The 21,724-nt window shown below is 37.3% G+C and overlaps 1 protein-coding gene across 1 annotated transcript; it reads left to right on the forward strand.

The window, feature by feature from the left end:
* The first annotated feature begins 1,335 nt into the window (after positions 1-1,335).
* Positions 1,336-10,607, forward strand: LOC147409891 (uncharacterized). The gene is made up of 14 exons (XM_086432030.1): positions 1,336-1,359; positions 1,443-1,826; positions 3,545-3,674; positions 4,113-4,198; positions 4,265-4,399; positions 5,296-5,386; positions 6,102-6,236; positions 7,176-7,435; positions 7,544-7,597; positions 7,977-8,094; positions 8,848-8,913; positions 9,003-9,091; positions 9,209-9,990; positions 10,109-10,607. Exons 1-14 carry the CDS (start codon positions 1,336-1,338, stop codon positions 10,605-10,607), a joined length of 2,853 nt encoding a protein of 950 aa, XP_086288156.1.
* Positions 10,608-21,724: the final 11,117 nt, after the last annotated feature.

The following is a 21,724-nucleotide window of genomic DNA, read 5'->3' on the forward strand; positions in this document are numbered from 1 at the left end:
GCTGCACATCTATCACAATAGAAGTGTTTAAATGCTTGTAGGCATTGTTTTTGATAGATTCCAAAATTCTGCAAGGACCCACTTTTTCAATCTTCAAGTTTGGTGTACAAGTCAGCTGGCTGCCTATCCTAGGTTAAAATCACCCAAAACAAGTCATCGGTGTCAAACCCAACTCTCTTCTTATGGAAAGTCAACAGTTACTTTATATTTAACATTAGATTTTTCAATCTGGAGCTTAACTTGTGGATGAAGTTCTGCATAAATGTTGCCATGTCTTCAACTCTAGTGTTGTTCTTCTTATCAATAAGCAAAGGAGTTAAATCCACAACACTTGAATGCCTTGAATCATAAGCTATTTCAAACGGAGAAGTGTTAGTAGTCAGGTTCTTTGAAGAGTTGTCGGCAAATTTAGCCAAAGGAAGAATGTTGTCCCAAATCTTGATATGCTCACCAACCACGCAACATAGCAAATTTCTAAGGCTTCTACTTATAGCTTCAGTTTACATAGTTTTGAGGGTGAAAAGAAGTGTTGAGTCCCAATGTGCCTCCACATAGTAGGCCAAAGATGGGTAAGAAACTTTGCCTTTCTATCAAAGACAAATGGAGGTAGGAATGCCATGTAGTTTATAAATCTTTTTGAAGAAAAGATTAGTTATATGAGAAGCATCCATAGTCTTCCGACAAGAAACAAAGTACGCTATCTTTGAGAATCTGTCCATAATCACCATGATGGAATCATGCTTCCTTTGAGTTGGTGGAAAACCTAACACAAGGTCCATACTAATGCACAACCACAGTTTATTAAGCATTGGAAAGAAATAAATAAAGCCCCGCATTAGTGGTTGTACCATTTCCCTTTTGCACAAATGGCACTTTTGAACTTGTCTCATGACATTTTTGTTAGGTTTGCTTTTAGTGGTTTGTTACCACTCAGTCAATAAGTCCCTATTATTAAGGGATATTTTGTTTCAATTTTACCACGTCATTAGGATGTGTTAGACTTGTTAGATGTGAGCTATTTTTCTGGTTTCAGTTTGTTCTGTAATGCTATAAAATAGCAAAGCTTGTTCTTCAATAAACATTGAGTTGATTTCCTCCATTCTATCTGTGCAATCTATTCAATCTATATTTTTAACATTTGGTATCAGAGCCCCATCACAGGGGCCTAATTATTTAGAAGCAGCAGTCTTCTACACGTGTTTTTTAGTTGAAGGATGACGACAGAAGGTTCGTTTGTATAACCAGCAGTTCCAAAGTTTGATGGCTACTATGATCACTGGGCAAAGCTCATGGAAAATTTCCTACAATCAAAGGAGTATTGGGGCCTAGTGGAGAATGGTGTTCCTGCAACAGCAGAAGGTGTTGTTCTTACTGAATTACAGAAGAAGCACATTAAAGATCACCAGTTGAAAGATTTGAAAGTTAAAAACTATTTATTTTAGGCATTAGATCGTTTTATTCTGGAGACAATTCTCAACAAGAACTCTTCAAAAGATATTTGGGATTCCATGAAGCGGAAATATCAAGGCATAACGCGAGTGAAACATGCAAACTTGCAAGCTCTTAGAAAGGAATTCGAAGTTCTTCACATGAAGACTGGCGAAACTGTGAATGAATATTTTGCTCGCACTCTTACCATAGCCAACAAGATGAAAGCAAATGGAGAAGATAAGGGAAGTACTGCTGTTGTTGAAAAGATTTTAAGATCCATGACTCCAAAATTTGATTATGTAGTATGTTCTATTGAGGAGTCTAAAGATATCGATACTTTAACTATTGATGACTTGCAGAGCAGTCTAATTGTACATGAACAACGCATGAGTTCTGTTAAATAAGTCATTAAGGTTATTTTAGTCTTTTCCCTTCCTTTTTTCTCTTATATAATTCTTATAGCCTAATTAGGGCTAATAATCTATCTAATCTCTTTCTCTCTCAATCTGAACTTGGTATCAGAGCCAAGCTCTCTCTATCTCCATCGTCTCCCACTCCTTCTGCCACAAACCCTATCACCTTCCTCTTCCTTAAATCAATCTCCACACACTCGTCGTCAATATATATCACCCCTACGGGGATTCATTGTCTCCATACGCCCTAATTGCATCATGCGATAAGGAGTTGAGGATTGCTTGGAGCCTGCGATCAGGCTGTACACACAGCAATGTTGCTGTCTAAGGCTGGCGATAACAGCAAGGTGTTGTTTTGTTGAAGATTCAGTCTGGCGACACAAAGATTGAGTTTTTTGGACCCCTGCGACTCAATAATTGTTGTCGATTTTTTAGCAGGAACACTTAAGGTGGCTGTTTAGAGCCTGGCGACACAGCAGACTGAGTTTTTGGCCCCTTGCGACATAGCAGTTGCTGTCGTTTTTAGATTGTGGACACTCAAGGCTTGGTTACGACACATCAGTGTTTGTTTTGGGTTATTTCGATACAGCAGATTGCTATTTTTTGACTAGGTAACACCTAAGGTAGCTGCTGTGACTCTTTGCGACATAGCAAATTGCTAGTCTTAGGCCTGCAATCACAGAGATTGGCTGTTCTGTCTTATGCGACACTGCAAGTTGCTGATCTGAGGCCTACGATCACAGCAAGTGACTGTGTTTTTTAATTGTTTAACTCATGTAGTGGTTATATGAGGGTGCTGGCAGTGTTTTGAACACTTACGAAGTTTTTTCGATCACATTAGAGTGTTGTTTGAGGTTATTCTCCCACTTATCTTGCTCATTGATTACCTATACTTGCGGTAATGATTAATTGAATCACCCACAACAGTATTTAATCAGCCCCTATAGCTCTTTTGATCGTGCATTGTCACCTTTTAGGGTGCTGCGATTACTTTATCCTAGGGAGTTGTGTTCTCATCTTCTTGAACTCTCTTCAAACCAAAGTACTTGGATTATTTGATGGCCTCTGAGTCATCCTCTTCCTCGGTCATTGGTACTAGTAATGGGTCGAGGGGTTTTCTTTCTCATTCAACTGATTTTCCCAGTATTCAAATCACTACCATGAAATTAGATGGTTCTAACTATCTTCTGTGGGCACGATCGGTTGAAATGTTCATTGGTGGAAAATGGAAGATCGGTTATCTAACAGGGGCGGACAAACAATCTACATAGACCGACAATTCTTACTCCCAGTGGTTTGCTAATGATTCTATGGTCCGTTCTTGGTTGGTTTCATCGATGCAACCACACATCGCAGTCGGTTTTATGTTCTCCTTGACAGCAAAGTAGATATGGGATTCCGCAAAGAGTATTTACTCGCAACGTCAAAACAATGTCCAAAATTTTAACCTAGAGCGTGAGATTTCTCAACTCTCATAGGATAACTCTTCTGTTACTACCTATATATCACAACTACGTGCTCGGTGGGAAGAATTGACATTTTATTCTTCGTATTACTCTTGGAAGGACCCTTTTGATGAGACATTATATGCGTCAATTCTGGACAAGAATCGCGTTTTTCAGTTTCTGACTGGTCTCTAGGATGAGTTTGAGTATGCGAGAGTTCATTTATTGGGAATGGATCATTTTCCTTCCGTACAGACTGCGTATTCCTATGTCTTGGCTGATGAGAGTCGTCGCACAACTGTGATACCCCTTTCTTCGGGTGATCACTCCGCAATGCTTGATCGTCTACCTTCTTCACAGTCCCCTAGTGGGTCTCTGCCTACACGTCAGCGACATAAGTGTGATCATTGTGGAAAGTTGGGTCATGTGAAGGCTCGCTATTATGCACTTCATGGTCGTCCTAACCAGCATCATCAACAGTCTCAACGGTCTTCAGCTCATGTAATTTCTCAGCAAACGAATGATTTAACACTTCCTTCAGCTACTACCTCTTCATCAGATTTGCTATCTCTGTCCCAAGCCGAGCTTGACAAGTTCAGAAAATCCTTCAATCAGATAGAGACGTCATCTTAGTCAATTTCTACTTTCACTCACTCAGGTACCTTTGCATCTGCACATAGTATTTCTACCACTTCCTCACCATGGATCATTGATTCTGGTGCCTCAGATAACATGACCGGTATGTCCTCCCTATTTAAAACATATAGTGTTTGTTCTGGTCATCGCAAGGTTTGACTGACTGATGGTTTTCTATCTTCCATAGCTGGTCAAGGTTATTTATCCGTTACATCTTCTTTATCTTTAACTAACACACTTCATGTTCCTCAACTTACTACTGACCTTGTATCTGTTAGTAGTCTTACAAAATATTTGAACTACAGTGTAACCTTTTATCCCTCTTATTGTGTCTTTCAGGATCTGGAGTCGAATAGGACGATTGGCATTGGACATGAAGTAAATGGATTGTATCTCTTGGACGTTCTCGGTTCTCCTAGCACTCATTCTGCTCTTCAGCTTAGTAGTAGTTGTAGTCAGTCTAATAAGGCTCTTGTAATGCGTTGGCATTTACGTTTAGGCCATATTTCTTTTGGATATATGAAACACATGTTCCCTACTTTATTTCATAATAACAATTTGTTTGATTTGTCTTGTGAAACTTGTTAATTGGCTAAACATGTGTGTTTTCTTATCCTATTAGTATGAATACTATTACACCTGCTATGTTTGACTTAATTCATTCTGATGTGTGGGGTCCTTCCCCTGTCACATTCATTCTTGGTTTTCGCTATTTTGTTTTGTTCATTGATGACCACAGTCCTACCACTTGGATTTATCTTATGAAACACAAGAGTGAGGTTTATGGGATTGTCAAGCAATTTCTTGCTATGGTTCATACCCAATTTGGTTGTACCATCAAGACCTTCCGTTCTGATCATGGTACTGAGTACACCTATAGTGAGGTCTTGAAACTTTGTTTAGAGTCTGACATTGAGCATCAAATATTCAATGTTAAGACCCCTCAGTAGAATGGTCGCTCAGAACGCAAAAATCGTCATATTCTAGAGTTAGCTCGTACCATTTCTATTGGCATAAATGTGCCTCAATCATATTGGGTCGATACAGTTCTTACTGCTGTTTACCTTATTAATCGGACCCCCTCTAGTGTTCTTCAGTTTGCCACACCCCTTTCTAAGCTCTCTCCAGATCGTCATGTGTTTCCACTTCCTCCGTGCGTGTTTGGGTGTGTCTGCGTTGTTACCATCCTCCTTCTCGACGGCGTTTCATTTTTCGAGATGTTTCCTTTTTTGAGCATACTCCTTACTTAGTATTCAATCTGAGTGGTTTCCTCTAGATTCACCTGATGATTATTTTCCTTCTTTATTTCCCCTTCCCATGCCTGTTCCTCCCTCTCCACCCCCGTCAATTCGTCCTCTCCTCCATTGCAGGTTTACTCTCGACGTCCCCATGATACTACCATAACTTCTATGTCCGACCAGCTTGCCTCCTTACCTCCAGCTCCGCCTTCGTCTGTTCCCTGTGATGATCGTCCTATTGTTACTCGTAAGGGTAAGCGCACTTGTACTTATCCCATTTCAAATTATATATTTGATTCTGCACTATCACCCTCCTATCAGAGTTTTTTGCTTTTGTTTCCGTTGTTTCTCTTCCTACTACTGTTGTAGATGCTATTACTCATCCTGAGTGACGCGCAACTATGATTGATGAGTTGACTGCTCTTGAAAAGACTCAAACTTGGGAAATTATTCCTCTTCCACCTGGACGAAAAGTTGTGGGTTGTCGTTGGGTCTTCACGCTTAGCATAATCCGGACGGCTCCATTGCTCGTTATAAGACCCGTCTGGTGGCCAAAGGTTATGCTCAGACTTATGGGATTGATTATCAGGAAAATTTTGCTCTGGTTGCCAAGATGATCACCATTTGTGTTCTCCTTTCTGTTGCTGCTATCCGAGGATGGCCTCTCTTTCAGTTAGATGTCAAGAATACTTTTCTCAATGGTGATCTTCAAGAAGAAGTCCATATGGTCCAACCTCCTGGGTTTCTTCCTTCTGCTTCTCCTGCACATGTTTGTCGTCTTCGCCGGTCCTTTTATGGTCTGAAGCAGTCTCCTCGTGCTTGGTCTGAGCGATTCACTAAGGCCATGCATCAGTTTGGTTTCCATCAAAGTTTTGTTGATCACACCTTGTTCTTACATCACTCCCAAGGCAAAACTGTTACTCTGATTGTATGTGTAGATGATATTGTTCTTACTGGAGATGATGCCGATGGCCTTATCGAGGTCCAATCTTACTTAGGCCGTCAATTTGAGATTAAGGACCTTGGCCATCTTCGTTATTTTCTGGGTATTGAGATTGTCCGGTCCCAGTCTGGTATATTTATTTTTTAGCGTAAGTATGTTATTGATTTACTCAGTGCCTTTGGTCAGTTTGGATCTCATCCAGCTGATACTCCTATTGAATAGAATCACAGGTTAGCAGATTCTGAGGGGGAGTGTGTATCCGATATTGGCCAATATCAACGTCTTGTGGGAAAGTTGATTTACTTGTCTATGACTCGCCTTGACATTGCCTATACTGTTAGTGTTGTAAGTCAGTTTATGCACTCGCCTCGAACATCTCATCTTGCTGCTGTTTATCGTATTCTTAGATATCTTAAGGGATGTCCTGGTCGAGGCATTTTATTCAACAATCATGGTCATCTTCGCATTGAGGCATGGACAGATGCAGATTATGCTGGTTCAATGACAGATAGAAGGTCTACTTCTGGGTATTATACTAAGGTTGGTGGTAACTTGGTAACTTGGCGTAGTAAGAAGCAGGATGTGATTTTTCGGTCGAGTGCTAAGTCAGAATACAGAGCTATGGCACTTGGAGTATGCAAGTTGTTGTGGCTCAAAATCTTACTAGCTGATTTATGTCTTCCTGTGCCGGTCCCCTTCTTACTATATTACGATAATAAATCAGCTATTAACATAGCTGCAAATCTGGTTCAGTATGACAGAACGAAGCACATAGAAGTTGATCGTCATTTCATTAGAGAAAAAATAGTTTCTGGACAGATATGTACTCCCTTTGTTCCTACCTCTCAACAACGTGCTGATGTTCTTACTAAAGGTGTTAGTAAAACTTCATTTGAAGATGTCTTGTCCAAGTTGGGCATTGTTGATATCCACGCACCAACTTGAGAGGGAGTGTTAAATAAGTCATTTGGGTTATTTTAGTCTTTTCCCTTCCTTTTTTCTCTTATGTAATTCTTATAGCCTAATTAGGGCTAATAATCTATCTAATCTCTTTCTCTCTCAATCTGAGCTAGTTCACATGTTGAAGAAGAGCATGCTTTGAAGATCACTCATGGAGATTCCTCAGGAGGAAGAGGTCGTGGTCGTGGAAACTATAGAGGAATAGGAAGAGGACGCAACAATAGGTCTTTTGATAAGACCACTGTGAAGTGTTACAACTGTCATAAGCTAGGACACTTTGCATGGGAATGTCCAACTAAGAACATAGAAGCAAATTATGTAGAGAATCAAGAAGAAATGTTGCTGATGGCATATGTGGATACCAACAAAGTCAGTTGAGAAGACATGTGGTTTCTTGATTCTGGTTGCAGCAATCACATGTGTGGCAACAAAGAATATTTCTCCGACTTTGATGATATTTTCTAAGACTCTGTGAAGCTTGGGAACAACACAAACATGGCTGTGTTGGGAAAGGGCTATGTCAGGTTGCAAGTAAATAATCTAATACAGATCATTATAGGTGTGTTTTATGTACCTGAATTGAAGAATAATTTGCTAAGTATTGGACAACTGCAAGAAAAGGGACACACTGTTTTATTTCAGCATGACAAATGTAAAGTGTTTCATTCTCAAAAAGGTTTGATTATGGATACGAAAATGACTTCCAATAGAATGTTTGTCCTGCGTGCTATATCCCAGCCTATAGCATCTACTTGTTTTCAAACAATAACTGAAGATGTTGAACATCTTTGGCACTGTCGATATGGACACTTGGGTTTTAACGGGTTACATACTCTTCAACAAAGAGAGATGGTGACTGGGTTGCCGAATTTTCAACCTCCCTCTAAGCTATGCAAAAATTGTTTGGCAGGGAAACAACACAGGAACTCATTTCCTAAGAAGGCCACCTAGCAAGCAACATAAATTCTTCAATTGGTGCCTGCAGACATTTGTGGACCAATTAAGCCCATCTCTAACAGCAAGAAAAGGTACCTGCTCACTTTCACTGATGATTTTACTAGAAAAACATGGGTTTATTTTTTGGTTGAATAATCAGAAGCTTTTGGTTTCTTCAAAAGTTTTAAGACTCATGTTGAGAAAGAAACAAATTATTTTCTGAGAAGTCTACACATTGATCTAGGAGGCGAGTTTACATCCTAGGAATTTGTCAATTTTTGTGATGACAATGGTATATGGCGATAGTTAATAGCTGCATGTACTCCACAACAGAATGGAGTTGCAGAACGAAAGAATAGAATAATTATGAACATGGTTAGAAGTATGCTTTCGGCAAAGAAAATTCCTAAGTCCTTTTCGCCTGAAACAGTTAACTGGACAATACATGTCTTGAATCGAAGTCCCAATTTTGCAGTGCCAAACAAAACTCCAGAAGAAGCTTGGAGTAAAATTAAGCCTTCAGTTGATTATTTTAGAGTGTTTAGATGTATTTCTCATGTTCATGTGCCTGACAATAAAAGAACTAAACTCGATGATAGGAGTTTCAATTATGTTTTATTGGGAGTTGGTAAAGAATCAAAGGCTTATAGATTGTATGATCCTATTTCACAAAAGATCATAATTAGTAGGGATGTTGTATTCGAGGAAAACAAGAATTGGGACTGGGATAAGAAATATGAGGAAGTCATTTATGTGATTTAGAATGGGGTGATTGTGAAGAAAAAGTAGCTGAGAATGAGGAAAGAAGTGAAACTTATTCTGATCTTGAGAAGACAATGCATCAGACTATACAGTTGATGTTATTGTTGAAACTATTGGGAATGATGTTATTGCTGAAACTACTGGGACAGGTTCTTTAAATCAAAACACAAATAGCCTTCAAAACTCAAGTGCAACCAGAAATCGAAGAGCACTTGTTGGATGAGAAACTATGAAATAGGAGAGGGACTTTTTGATGAAGAAAATGAAGGGGAACTTGCCATGTTTACAGTTGCTGAAGTTGCTGATCCTATTCATTTTGAAGAAGTTGTAAAAAGTGAAAAATGGAGAGCAGCCATGGATGTGGAAATGGAAGCAATAAACAAAAATGGGACTTGGGAATTAACATAATTACCTAAGGGAGGAAAGACAATTGGAGTAAAGTAGGTGAATAAGACCAAGTTGAATGAAAATGGAAAAGTAGAAAAGCACAAAGCTCTGCTTGTAGCAAAGGGCTATGCACATCAATATGGAGTAGACTATACTGAAGTGTTTGCACTTGTGGCACGAATGGAGACAATTCGTTTGGTAGTAGCACTTGCAGCTCAAAGAGGGTGGTCCATTTATCAACTAGATGTTAAATCTGCCTTCTTACATGGTGAATTGATTGAAGAAGTTTTTGTAGAACAGCTTTGTGGTTATGTACAGAAAGGAAATGAAGAAAAAGTTTACAAGCTAAGGAAGACACTTTATGGACTTAAACAAGCACCCCGTGCTTGGTACAGTCGTATAGAAGCTTATTTCATGAAAGAAGCTTTTAAGAAATGTGATTATGAGCACACTCTGTTTGTCAAGATTAACAATGAAGGTAAAGTCTTGATTGTGAGCTTGTATGTGGATGATCTAATCTTTACTGGAAATGATGAATCAATGTTTGAAGAAGTGAAACATTCAATGAAGCATGAGTTTGATATAACTGATCTTGGCAAGATGAGGTATTTCCTTAGTCCTGAGGTGTTGCTGAAGTCTGATGGTATCTTTATTAGTCAAAAGAAATACGCCTTGGAGATACTGCACAAGTTTGGAATGGATAAGAGCAACTCTGTTTTCAATCCTATTGTTCCTGGTTGTAAACTAGTGAAAGATGAAGGAGTTAAAGTAGAGAAGACTTACTATAAGCAGATTATAGGGAGTCTCATGTATCTCACTGCTACACGACCAGACCTAATGTATATAGTAAGTATGATTAGTAGGGTATATGGAGAATCCTACCTAATTACACTTGCAAGCAACAAAAAGAGTGATGCGATATCTGAAAGGAACTTTTGATTATGGGATTTTCTATAGGAAGGGAGGAGATGATGAACTTATTGCTTATACTGACAGTGATTATGCTGGAGATTTAGAAGATCAAAATAACACTTCAGGTTATGTTTTCTTATTGAGTTCTGGGGAAATTTCTTGGTCATCAAAAAAACAACCTGTAGTGAGTTTATTCAGCACAGAGGCAGAATTCATTGCTGCAACCTCATGTGCATGTCAGGCAGTTTGGTTAAAAAGGGTGTTAAGAAAACTGGATCAATATCAAGGCAAGACATGTATTATTCAGTGTGATAGTAGCTCTGCAATCAAGCTCTCAAAGAATCCAGTGATGCATGGTCGAAGCAAACACATTGATGTGTGTTTGCATTTTCTTCGAGATCTTACAAAGGATGGTATTATGGAGTTGGTGCACTGTGGCACACAAGAACAGTCGGCAGATGTGATGACTAAACCACTCAAGCTAGATGTTTTCTTGAAGTTGCGAGGGCTATTGGGAGTCTATTATGAGATTGATATAAACTGAGTGCTTGTAACATTCAGTTTAAGTCCCTATTATTAAGGAATATTTTGTTTCAGCTTTACCACATCAATAGGATTTGTTAGACTTGTTAGATGTGAGCTATTTTTCTGGTTTCAGTTTGTTATGTAATGCTATAAAATAGCAAAGCTTGTTCTTCAATAAACATTGAGTTGATTTCCTCCATTTTATCTGTGCAATCTATTCAATCTATATTTTTAACAATTTTGAGTTATTCTTGGCCAAAAATATTATTTTTTATAGTAGTTCTAGAGTCTTATTCCTACCAAAATGACCCAAATATTGCTCAATAAAAAGCTTATCTTGTATAAAGCACTTTGGCACACGCAACCGCAAACCTTTGAAAAGAAACACATTTTTGAGCATAAAATCAATAGATTTTCCTTGCTATATCGTGCGTAAAATAGTAGCAAAATAAAGATCTTGATGGTAATGATCCTCAAAACTTTCAAAACTAGCCACCGACTCATCCGGCACCTTTTTTGAGAATACCAGACTTATGCTTCAAAGAGAATGTGAATTGTTGCAAGAAACTCACCCATTTAACATGTCTCTTGTGCAAACTTTGTTGACTATGGAGATACTTGAGAGCTTCGTGGTTCGTATGCAGAATGGACTCCTTGTAGGCCAAATGGTAACTCCAATGTTTAAGGCATGCACTATATTGAAAATATTAGAACAGTTAGCTTTAGTTTGTCTAATATTAGCTTATTTCTATTCTTTCTCTGTAAGGACATATTTGTCTATTCACTTATTATTGGTTATATATATATATGCTAAGCTCTCATTATGAGACTTGACTTTTCTCTTCTAAAATTCTTCTTGGTATCAGAGTCGAAAAAAAAATCCTTTGGCTATCCATCTTCGTTCCTCCTCCTCCTTTTTTTTCCTTCTCTCATTAATCCTTCTACACGTTAACCTCAATCACCTAACAGTAGCCTCATCTAGAGTTTCTCCCCTTCGAGGGCTTTTTTCTTTTTGATTTATATTCTTTTAATTGCATGTTGCGATAAAGATTTTTTTAGCTCTTCACATACTGCAATAGAGAATTGTTGTAAAACCCCAAGTTTTCAATTCGTATCTCGAAGAAAATAAATAGTTGAATTTTGAGAAAATCTTGAAAGTGAGACTTAGGGGTAAAACTTTAGGAGATTTCTAATCATTTTTAAGAAAATTTGACCTCACTATTGGATTAAAAATGATTGAAAAACATACTTTAACCTGTAGGCATGCTCAAGTACGAGTCCGAATAGAAAAGTTACAAAATCCTCGATTATCAAGTCGGACCAGGCTAAAAAGTGGCTTTTTTTTAGAGCAAGAATTTTTAAGATTCGATCATACCATGAAGTTTATAATGAAAAATTATTGAATATGGACCATTTACTAGTCATTTTTGGAGCCCAAAAAGTCGAATTATTATAAAAAAATGAAAATGATGTCAATTTTAAGGTCACATCAGGCTAAAATGTAAATTTTTGTTAGAGACATAATTTTTAGAAATTGACTACACCATTAGATTCGAAATGAAAAATTAAATAAAATAGAGTATTCACTCGTTACTTTTGGAGTTCGGATAGTCAAGTTATCGCCGATCGAAACAATATGCAAAATACCAATTTCGTCTCAAGACTTTATATAAATAAAATTTTTAATTATTTTTTACTATTCATCATCTTTTAACTCGTTAAAAAACCAATCAAAATTTTTAACGATTATTTTTATTTATTTTTCTTTCGACTTTCAAACTCGAATTCGTTGCAAACGATCCGCTTTCGACGACCGACGTAGAAGAGAAAAAGGTCCGCATCCTCGACATCTACAAAACCCATCTAATTTTCTTTCATTCTTTCATCTTTTTCACCCCATATCGTCAAAAATCAGTCATATATATATATATATAGGGTAGCGATCCATGGCTAACAGTTTGGCAAACATTTTGGCAAACACATTTTTCAAAACATGGGTTAGAGGTCTTGGAATGGGCTGATTTTTGGTGAGGATGATCTCTACGGTGAGGAGATCATCCTCACCAAAAATCAGCTCATTCCAAAACTTCTAACCTCATCAAAAATGGTTTACAAAAAATGGACGGTTCACGATTTTTCAACTTGTAAAATGGGGCTAGAAGTTTTGGAATGAGCTGATTTTTGGTGAGGATGATCTCATCACCGTAGAGATCATCCTCACCAAAAATCAGCCCATTCCAAGATCTCTAACCCATGTTTTGAAAAAGTGTTTGCCAAAATGTTTGCCAAACTGTTGGCCACGGATAGGGACCCATATATATATATATATATATATATATATATATATATATATATATATATATATATATATATATACCGGAGTTTCGTAATTTTGCCTGTTTCGAGGTCAAACTGTCCTCCGCTGCAAAAGGAAGAAAGGATGACAGCATCGAGATCTTCGAAATCACTGGGTCAGATTCAAAAATCAGTCGCTTTGAAGTTTGAATCACCTCGATTTCTGTGTATATTTTCTCGATTTCCACTCACTCATTTCAATCCTTTCGCACAGAGATAGTAAGAAACTCTTAATTTCTATTGGTAATTGTAGATTATGAAAATTGCATTTATTAGGATTTTATTAAAAATTTGTAATGTTTTTCAAAAATATAAAATTCTTTTTATTATTTCAAATTCACTTTAGAACTTGCATATTTGATATGTTTAATTATATTTTATAACAAATTATGTGTAGGTAGGATATTTCACCACGTTATTTCCGTCAGTTGGGTCCTGTGCATCGTTCGGACCCTATTTTGATATAAGTTTTGTACTTTTTCAATATTATTGATAAAAAAGAATTTCTTAATTGGAAAAATGATTTAATATTCAATTAACTCATATTGAGTTGATGAATATCAGAAAATGGATATTTTGTTTAAGAGATTGAAACTATAAAAATCAGAAAAAGGATATGAAACAGTAAAATGTCAAAATCATACTCGATGGGTAATGTCTGCATTTTACATTATTGTGTTTTGTGTAGGTTGGTGAATGGATATCCAGGGATTATGTTACTGATTGCATGTTTATTTACTTTCTGTTAGCGTGAGGCGCTGTTTACTTTTCTGTTCCATTATTTATTTTAGGTCGGGTGGTCACAATTGCATGGTAGGAAACTGGATATCTATTCTTAACCTTGTATTGTTAATTTCTCTTTTATTTTCAAATAAAAATAATATATATGTAGTTATTTTGTGAGCTTTTAAAGAGTTTGTGAATGCTTAAAGGGATAGTGCATCATATCATCCAGAGTGGTGTACTATCCTGGGATATACAGTAGGGACCACCAACCTCATACGTGGTATGAGACGCGTATGAGAGTGGAGTCACAACTAGAATTCAGATTTATTTCTTTCTATCTTTACTAGTGAACTTGTAATGTAAAAGTGGTCGTACACGAATGGTTTGTATATTTGGGAATCACATGCACGCCTGATAGGCATAGACGAAGATGTTTAGTCAGTGATCACTAATAATTTATAGTAGTCGAACGTTCTGACACATCGAAAAGAGACCCATTGCTTACGATCACGTCAAACGCCCAGCCTGAACCGGATAAATGGTCCCGCAAGTGTAGTAAACAGCGACCAGCTACAAAATCAGGAACTAATACTTTATTATGATACATCATTTTTCAACTGTGAATGATCTAGTCGTGAATCCCAACTCTCTAATTCCACTACTCCACCATTGCGTATTATGTATCTGTTACTTTATTTTGATATATAAAATGAAATGCATGTTTAATATTTCCATTTGATCAATTAGATTTATATAAAAAGAAAATGTTATAGTGAGTACTGTTGATTGATGTAATGTGAGTTTTAAAATGTTTAGTTACTCATCTTTGGCTATAGATACTAATTAATCGTAGTTTCTTCTGTAAAACTTTGCATATTTTAAAATGATTCAGTATGTTTATTCGTTCATGTTAGGAGAGGTTATTGATAGAAATTGTTTGTTTCCCTATTGGATAACCATCGTTACTCACCATTTCATTCTCTATTTTTTTGTTTCAGATCCGGAACTTGTCGAGGCAGGTGTAGAACATGAGTGAGGACTATCTGGTAGGTCAGATAAACGACCAAAGTCCATTACCTAGTGAGTATTGGGGTTAGATCCCCTAGTAGTGTTAGTTCGTTCAGGTAGTATTATAGATTTTATATTGAGTATTAGGACTTTTGTTAGAGTGATGAGTTTTATATAATCCTGTATTTTGGTTAACCTTCCACACTCTGATCTATCATACGTTATTAGATATATATAGGCTTTCGTTTGTATTATATTTTGTATGTATATATGCGAGACAATGTATGTCGTTTATCAGGTGCAGGTTGAACGCCTTGGAATGCTAATATAAACAGAAGAGACCATGCCGAAATTTTGAGGCGTCACCTTGTGCCACGAGAATTGACATAGAGCTTTGCGTTAGCGTTTGGCGGGACGTCACAATTGCGTTGTGTTTTTTTCCCCTACGTTAGGATTTCTTTTTCGATCAACCCTTGTGTTATTGGGTGAACTTCATCATCCCTATAGGCATCTATTGCCTCATATAAGGATTCTGTTTCGATTTACCTGTATTCCAATCAGAGCCATTATACCTAATCTCTCTTATGATTGTAGCAAATATTTTTTGGGTGAACTTCGATCAACCCAACAACCCCAATCCGACTTGCAACAGCATCAGACAACAACAACGTGCTGTTGTGTACATCACGATCAAACCCACAGATTTTACACAACCCTACGACAATAGTTGCTAGTGATTGGAAGCTTTGCGATCAACCTATAGGCCTGAAACAGACCTGCAATCAACCCTACAAATCTTTAATAGTCCTACGACAGTAGCTGTTGGTGATTGGAAGACTTACAATCAACCTATAAGCTTGAAATAGACATGCGATCAAGCCTACAGATCTTTAACAGCCCTTCGTCAACAACTGTTGGTGATTGGAAACCTTGTGATCAACCTATAAGCCCTAAACAGACCTGCGATCAGACCTACAGGTCTTGAAATTCCCTGCGACCAAACCTATAAGCCTTGGACTACCCTACAACAGCAATAGCCAGTGATTGGGAGTATTGCTATCAGTCTATAGGGTTGTACAAAAACCTACACCACCAGTAGAGTATGTATCTGTAATTTACAACATCTCTACCTTGGTTGGTTTAACCCTGCGACAACAACTGGGGATTTGACAACAACATAAAGGAAATTTTTTTTATAGCAATCAGTTGTAGTTGTTTCTAGTGTTGCCGATAACAATTAATCATATTATCTAGCCTTCGACAATACTAATACAGGAGATCTCCCTTCAATCCAAAATTTCTTCTTGTTCATAGTGTGCAATGACGACGACTCACGAAACTAAGGACTCTATTACAACCCTTGAGACTAATTTCTCAGTCCAACGTATAACCAATACCCCATTCGATAGTCATGACTTTCAGTCTTGATCCCGGTCAGTTCGACTTTATTTGGGTAGTAGAGGAAAATTTGATTGGTTATCAGGCGTTATCCCTAAGCCACCTCTCACTGATCCTAAATTTGAACAAAGGATAATTGATTATTGTACCATTTTTGGATGGTTATTTAACTCCTTGGAGCAACGCATCTATACTATGTTTATGTATCATGAGACTGTCTCTTCTTTGTGATCAGCTCTTACTCCAACATATGCACATGCTCATAATAACTCGAGGATTTGTGAGTTTTACCGGGATATTGCTCAAGCAACTCAAGGAAATCAGAGTGCTGTAGATTATTTTGGATTTCTTCAATCCCATTGGGAAGAGCTCTCGTACTATGAGTTTATGGATAAGTTGTCTACCTAGGCAGCCAAGTATATGGTCAAGAGGATTGCTAGACATCAGATATATATGTTTCTCATGGGTCTACGACCTGAGTTTATGGCAATGCGAACACAAATCCTTAATACCACTCCCTTACCTTCCTTATTTGAGACATTTGCAACTATTGATAGTGATGAGCGTCGTTGTCGAGTAGTTCCCTTTCATACTCAGTCTTCTTTCATTATTTCTTCTCTAGATATAGATCAAATGGCCCTTGCAGCCAATTCAGGTTTCTCTAACTCCCGTACTCACAGGTCGGTAATAGTGGCCCTGGAAGTCATGGACGTGGTAAAAGAAGTGGTCTTATATGTAGCCACTGTGGGAAGATTGGTCATGAGAAGGCCCGTTGTTTTTAGCTCTATCCTCACCTGTTGAGATCCTCTAGGGGACAACCCCGTGTTGCTAGTGTGGAATCTACCTCCGTTGATCCTGCTTCCCTTGGAACTAATAGATTTGCAACATTTCCAGACACAGATTACAATTATTGTATGGGATCAGATCCAGGACCAGATTCCTTCATCCTTGATAATTGCTTATGTTACCACACCTCCAGGTACCTCTTCTGCATTTCATGTCGCTAAGTCTGGCTTTGCTCCTTTGACTTAGGTCATTGATTCTAGTACCTCTGATCACATGTCTAATAAGTCCAATTATTTTAATTCTTCTATTTTTCCTACTATTCATAAGGATGTTTGCCTTGTTGATGGGTCTGTTACGTTTATTCACAATAAGGGTAATATCTCCTTATCCCTTAATTTTTTTCTTGATTTTATTCTTCATGTTCCTCACCTCTCTCTCTTAACCTTATGTCTGTTAGTAGTATTACCAAATCTTTAAATTATTCTGTAACATTTTTTCCTACTCATTGTGTCTTTCAGGACCAGACTTCAAGGAGGATTTTTGGTAAGGGGTATGAGAGGGATGGACTGTACTTGTTTGCCGCTCCACCTACTGTTGCTCTAGCTTCCATCCTCCCACTCATTAAGAATCATATTTTTTCTTTCCAGACTTTAGATTTATGACATGTTCGCTTAGGATATGCTAATTTTCAGCATTTATGTTCTTCATTTTCAGCATAAAAATTTCTTGTAATGGACACAAATTTCAATGCTCTATGTGTGAGCTTTTTAAACACACACGTACCTCTTATATTCCTCGCATGCATAAAATTAATGCTATTTTTGACTTAATTTATTCTAATGGTGATGGATATTATGTTACATTTATCGATGACTATTCTCGTTGTACTTGGGTTTATTTAATGCGTTCTCGCTCTGAGGTGTTCCCTATTTTTGTTAATTTACTAAAAATGATTCAGACTTAATACAACATTACTATCAAATCTCTTAGAATGGATAATGGATAGGGAATATATTTCTGATGGGATTTGGCCCCATCCCCATGAACTTAGTATGCTTAGTCAGTTAACTTGCCCCTACACTCTTGAGCAAAATGTGATGGTGGAATGTAAGAATCGTCACCTCATGAACATTGTCTATTGCCTTTTGCAGGAGATGCATGTTTCCAAGTCATATTGGAATATGGTAGTTCTTACTGTTGTTTTCCTTCTAAATCATGTTCTGAGCCGCACCTTAAGGGGACAAGTGCCTCTTCATGTTCTTCGACCTGATAGTACTTTATTCCCTCTTATATCGAGAGTTTTTAGGTGTACCTATTTTGTTCAGGATATAACTCCCCATCACACCAAACTAGATGACAAAGCTATTCATTGTGTTTTCCTGGGTTACTCGTCTATGCAAAGGGATATTGGTGCTATAATCCACTCACTCATCATATTATTCATTCTTTGGATGTCACTTTTTTTTTAAAATTTTCCATATTTTAGAGCTTCATCTTCTTTGCAAGACTCTCTTCCTTTGCAGGATCACTCTCCTATAGTATTATCGTCTTTAGTTTTATCTCTAATTTCATCTTCACAGCCGCTGTAGGTTTACTTTCATCGTCCTTCCCCCTCACAAATCTTGCCCACATCCTCCTTGGACATAGGTATACCCCTTTCTACATTTACTCCTGTTCCTTTTATTTCTGACTCTCACTTACCTATTTACTTCGCAAAGGTAAGCGAAGGTGTGTTACTAATTACCCTATCGCCCAGTTTGTTTCATATCAAGGTCTTTTTTCTTCCTATCGAGCCTATCTTGCCATCACAAACTTTATTTGGGTTCCTCAATCTATTTTTGAGACTTTATAATGGAGATCGAGTTGCTGACCCAATAACTCAAGTTGATGTTTCCAAGTCTTCTCAAGAACCATTGCAAGGAATTGGCGGTCCGATGACTAGGGCAAGGACAAAGAGGATGGAAGAGGCATTGCAAGACTTGATTGTGGAAGTACAATACAAATAGACCATTTTAGAAGATTCTAAGGCTAACTTTGGAGATATCAAAGTTTCATCAAGGATGGTCAACTATCTTTTTATGCAAAAGATCAATTTGGAAGATCAATTTGAATGCAAGGGTTAATTGGTAATTTTTATGTTCTAATTGTCTTAGTTTTGAATTCTTTATTTCCTAAGGACTAATTAGAATTAATCTTGATCTAATTTGTCTATAAAAGGGTACCTCATCTTGTAATTGAGACACAATTTACAATTTACATTTTATGAGTAATTCTTTGAAGTTTATTCAAGAAGTTTCTTAAGTCTTCATGTGTTCTTTATGAGTTCTTGTACGAGTTCTTGCTTGAGTTCTTGAAGATTCATGAAGTGCATGAATCTTCAACTTATCAAAGGAGTGAGCATCCTTTGTGGCGTCTCAAGGTTGGGATTTTAAGGACATAGCTTCCTTAAGGTTCTAATCCGATCAACATCATCTCTTATTTCTACACAACTTGTGTTTCCTTTGAATTAGAAGATTCCTAGAAGAGATCATTAAGAGGAGTTTCCAAGAGGAAACATATCATTTAGTATCAGAGCACCAAGATTGCTGGAAAATACATCAAGATTGAAGTAATCATTTGAAGATTTGGTTCGGGTGACATTCAAATTGGAGATCAAACAGGTTGATTCATGCTCTCCAACAAAATTTAGATCAAATCAAACCTAAGAGATTGCTGATGTGGTTGAGTTGCACCATTATGTGGAGATGGAAGAGTTACTGCACAAAGCCATTAAAGTGAAAAAGCAAATCAAGTCTAGAAGGTTTAGTTCTAGATCATCTTCTAATAATCTGTGGAGACCAAATTGAAGGACAACAAAATTCCTTTCAAACCAAAAGAAGACGCAAAGTCGAAGCCTTCGGTTTCTATTCCTAAAGATAGACCTGAAACAAAACCTATTATTAAGTCACATCAGATTAAGTATTTTAGGTGCCAAGGGTTTGGACACATTGCTTCTGAATGCCCAAACAAAAAGGTTATGGTTGTCTTGGCAAACGGTGACATTGAAAGTGCTAGTTCAAGTGACAACGAGATGTCTCCATTAGAGGATTGTTCTGATGTTGAAGTAGAAGAGCCTGTGCATGGTGATTTACTTGTCACCAGGAGAGCTTTGAGTATACAGCCTAAGGATGAAGGAGATATGGAGCAACGTGAGCATATTTTTCACACAAGATGCCACGTGAAGGATAAAGTCTGTACATTGATTATTGATAGTGGGAGTTGTACCAATGTTGCTAGTACCTTATTGGTAGAGAAGTTGAATTTGAAATGGCAAAAACATCCTAAACTGTATAAGCTACAATGGCTAAATGATTGTGGAGAAGTGAAGGTAAACAAGCAAGTTCGGGTTCCTTTCTCAATAGGCAAGTATGTGGATGAGGTTATTTGTCATGTGGCACCGTTGCATGCTGGTCATATATTGCTCGGTCGACCATGGTAATTTGATAGGAGAGTGTCGCATGATGGGTATAAAAACCGTTATTCTTTTGTAATGAACAATCGAAAAATTATATTGGCCCCTCTCAAACCTTTGCAAGCTTATGAAGACTAGGTTAGGATAGCAAGTGAGTACAAAATGAGAGAGAAACAAAGGTGTGAGCAAAAAGGAGAGCAAAGTGAACAACATGGAGAGAAGAATAAAGTACTGAGTGTACTTGCTAAAAAACATGATGTTAAAAGTGTAATGATAGCAAGGCCACAATTTCTAGTTCTTATGTACAAAGATGTTTATTTTTCCACTAAGGATCTTAATTCATCTTTGCCTAGTGTTGTTGTGTCTTTATTGCAGGAATTTGAGGATCTTTTTTTCGAGGAGATTCCACATGGTTTACCTCTTTTAAGAGGAATTGAACACCAAATAGACTTCATACCTGGTTCTGTTATACCAAATAGACCTGCTTATAGAGCTAATCTCGAGGAAACAAAGGAGATACAGAGGCAAGTGGATGAACTGTTGCAGAAGGGATTTGTAAGGGAAAGTCTCAGCCCATGTTCGGTTCCTGTTCTTTTAGTACCAAAGAAAGATGGAACATGGCGCATGTGTATGGATTGTCGAGCTATTAATAAGATAAGGATAAAATATAGGCATCCTATCCCTAGGTTAGATGATATGTTTGATAAATTGCATGGCTTTCATTTGTTTTCTAAAATTGATTTAAAGAATGGGTATTATCAAATTCGCATAAAAGAGGGAGATGAATGAAAAACTGCATTTAAAACTAGATATGGGTTGTATGAATGGTTAGTAATGCCCTTCGGTTTAACTAATGCACCTAGTACATTCATGAGATTAATGAACCATGTCTTGCGTGCTTTCATGGGAAAATTTGTGATAGTTTACTTTGATGATATTTTAGTCTATAGCAAAAATGTTGATGACCATGTGAAGCATTTGCATGCTGTGTTTAGTGTGTTAAAAGAACACCAATTATATGTTAATCTTAAGAAATACACATTTTGTATGGAATCTGTTGTGTTTCTTGGATTTGTTGTTAATTCGCAGGGAATTAGTGTTAATGAGGAAAAGGTAAGGGCAATAAAGGATTGGCCTACACCTAAGAATGCGAACGAGGTAAGCAGTTTCCATGGTTTAGCTAGTTTTTATCGAAGGTTTGTTAAGGATTTTAGTTCTATTGATGCACCTTTGAATGAACTTATTAAAAAGAATGTTGTTTTTAATTGGGTTAATGTTAAGAAATACACATTTTGTATGGAATCTGTTGTGTTTCTTGGATTTGTTGTTAATTCGCAGGGAATTAGTGTTAATGAGGAAAAGGTAAGGGCAATAAAGGATTGGCCTACACCTAAGAATGCGAACGAGGTAAG

This window comes from Akebia trifoliata, chromosome 2 (assembly GCF_017979445.1).
Source record: "Akebia trifoliata isolate Shusen 1 chromosome 2, ASM1797944v1, whole genome shotgun sequence".
NCBI lineage: Eukaryota > Viridiplantae > Streptophyta > Magnoliopsida > Ranunculales > Lardizabalaceae > Akebia > Akebia trifoliata.

Coding starts and splice junctions, on each gene's coding strand:
- LOC147409891 (XM_086432030.1), top strand. CDS start 1,336: ATGGTGTTCCTGCAACAGCAGAAG. Junction 8,095..8,847: donor ATCTCTAACAGCAAGAAAAG/GTACCTGCTCAC, acceptor ACAATGCATCAG/ACTATACAGTTGATGTTATT. Junction 9,991..10,108: donor GCTACACGACCAGACCTAAT/GTATATAGTAAG, acceptor GATTTTCTATAG/GAAGGGAGGAGATGATGAAC.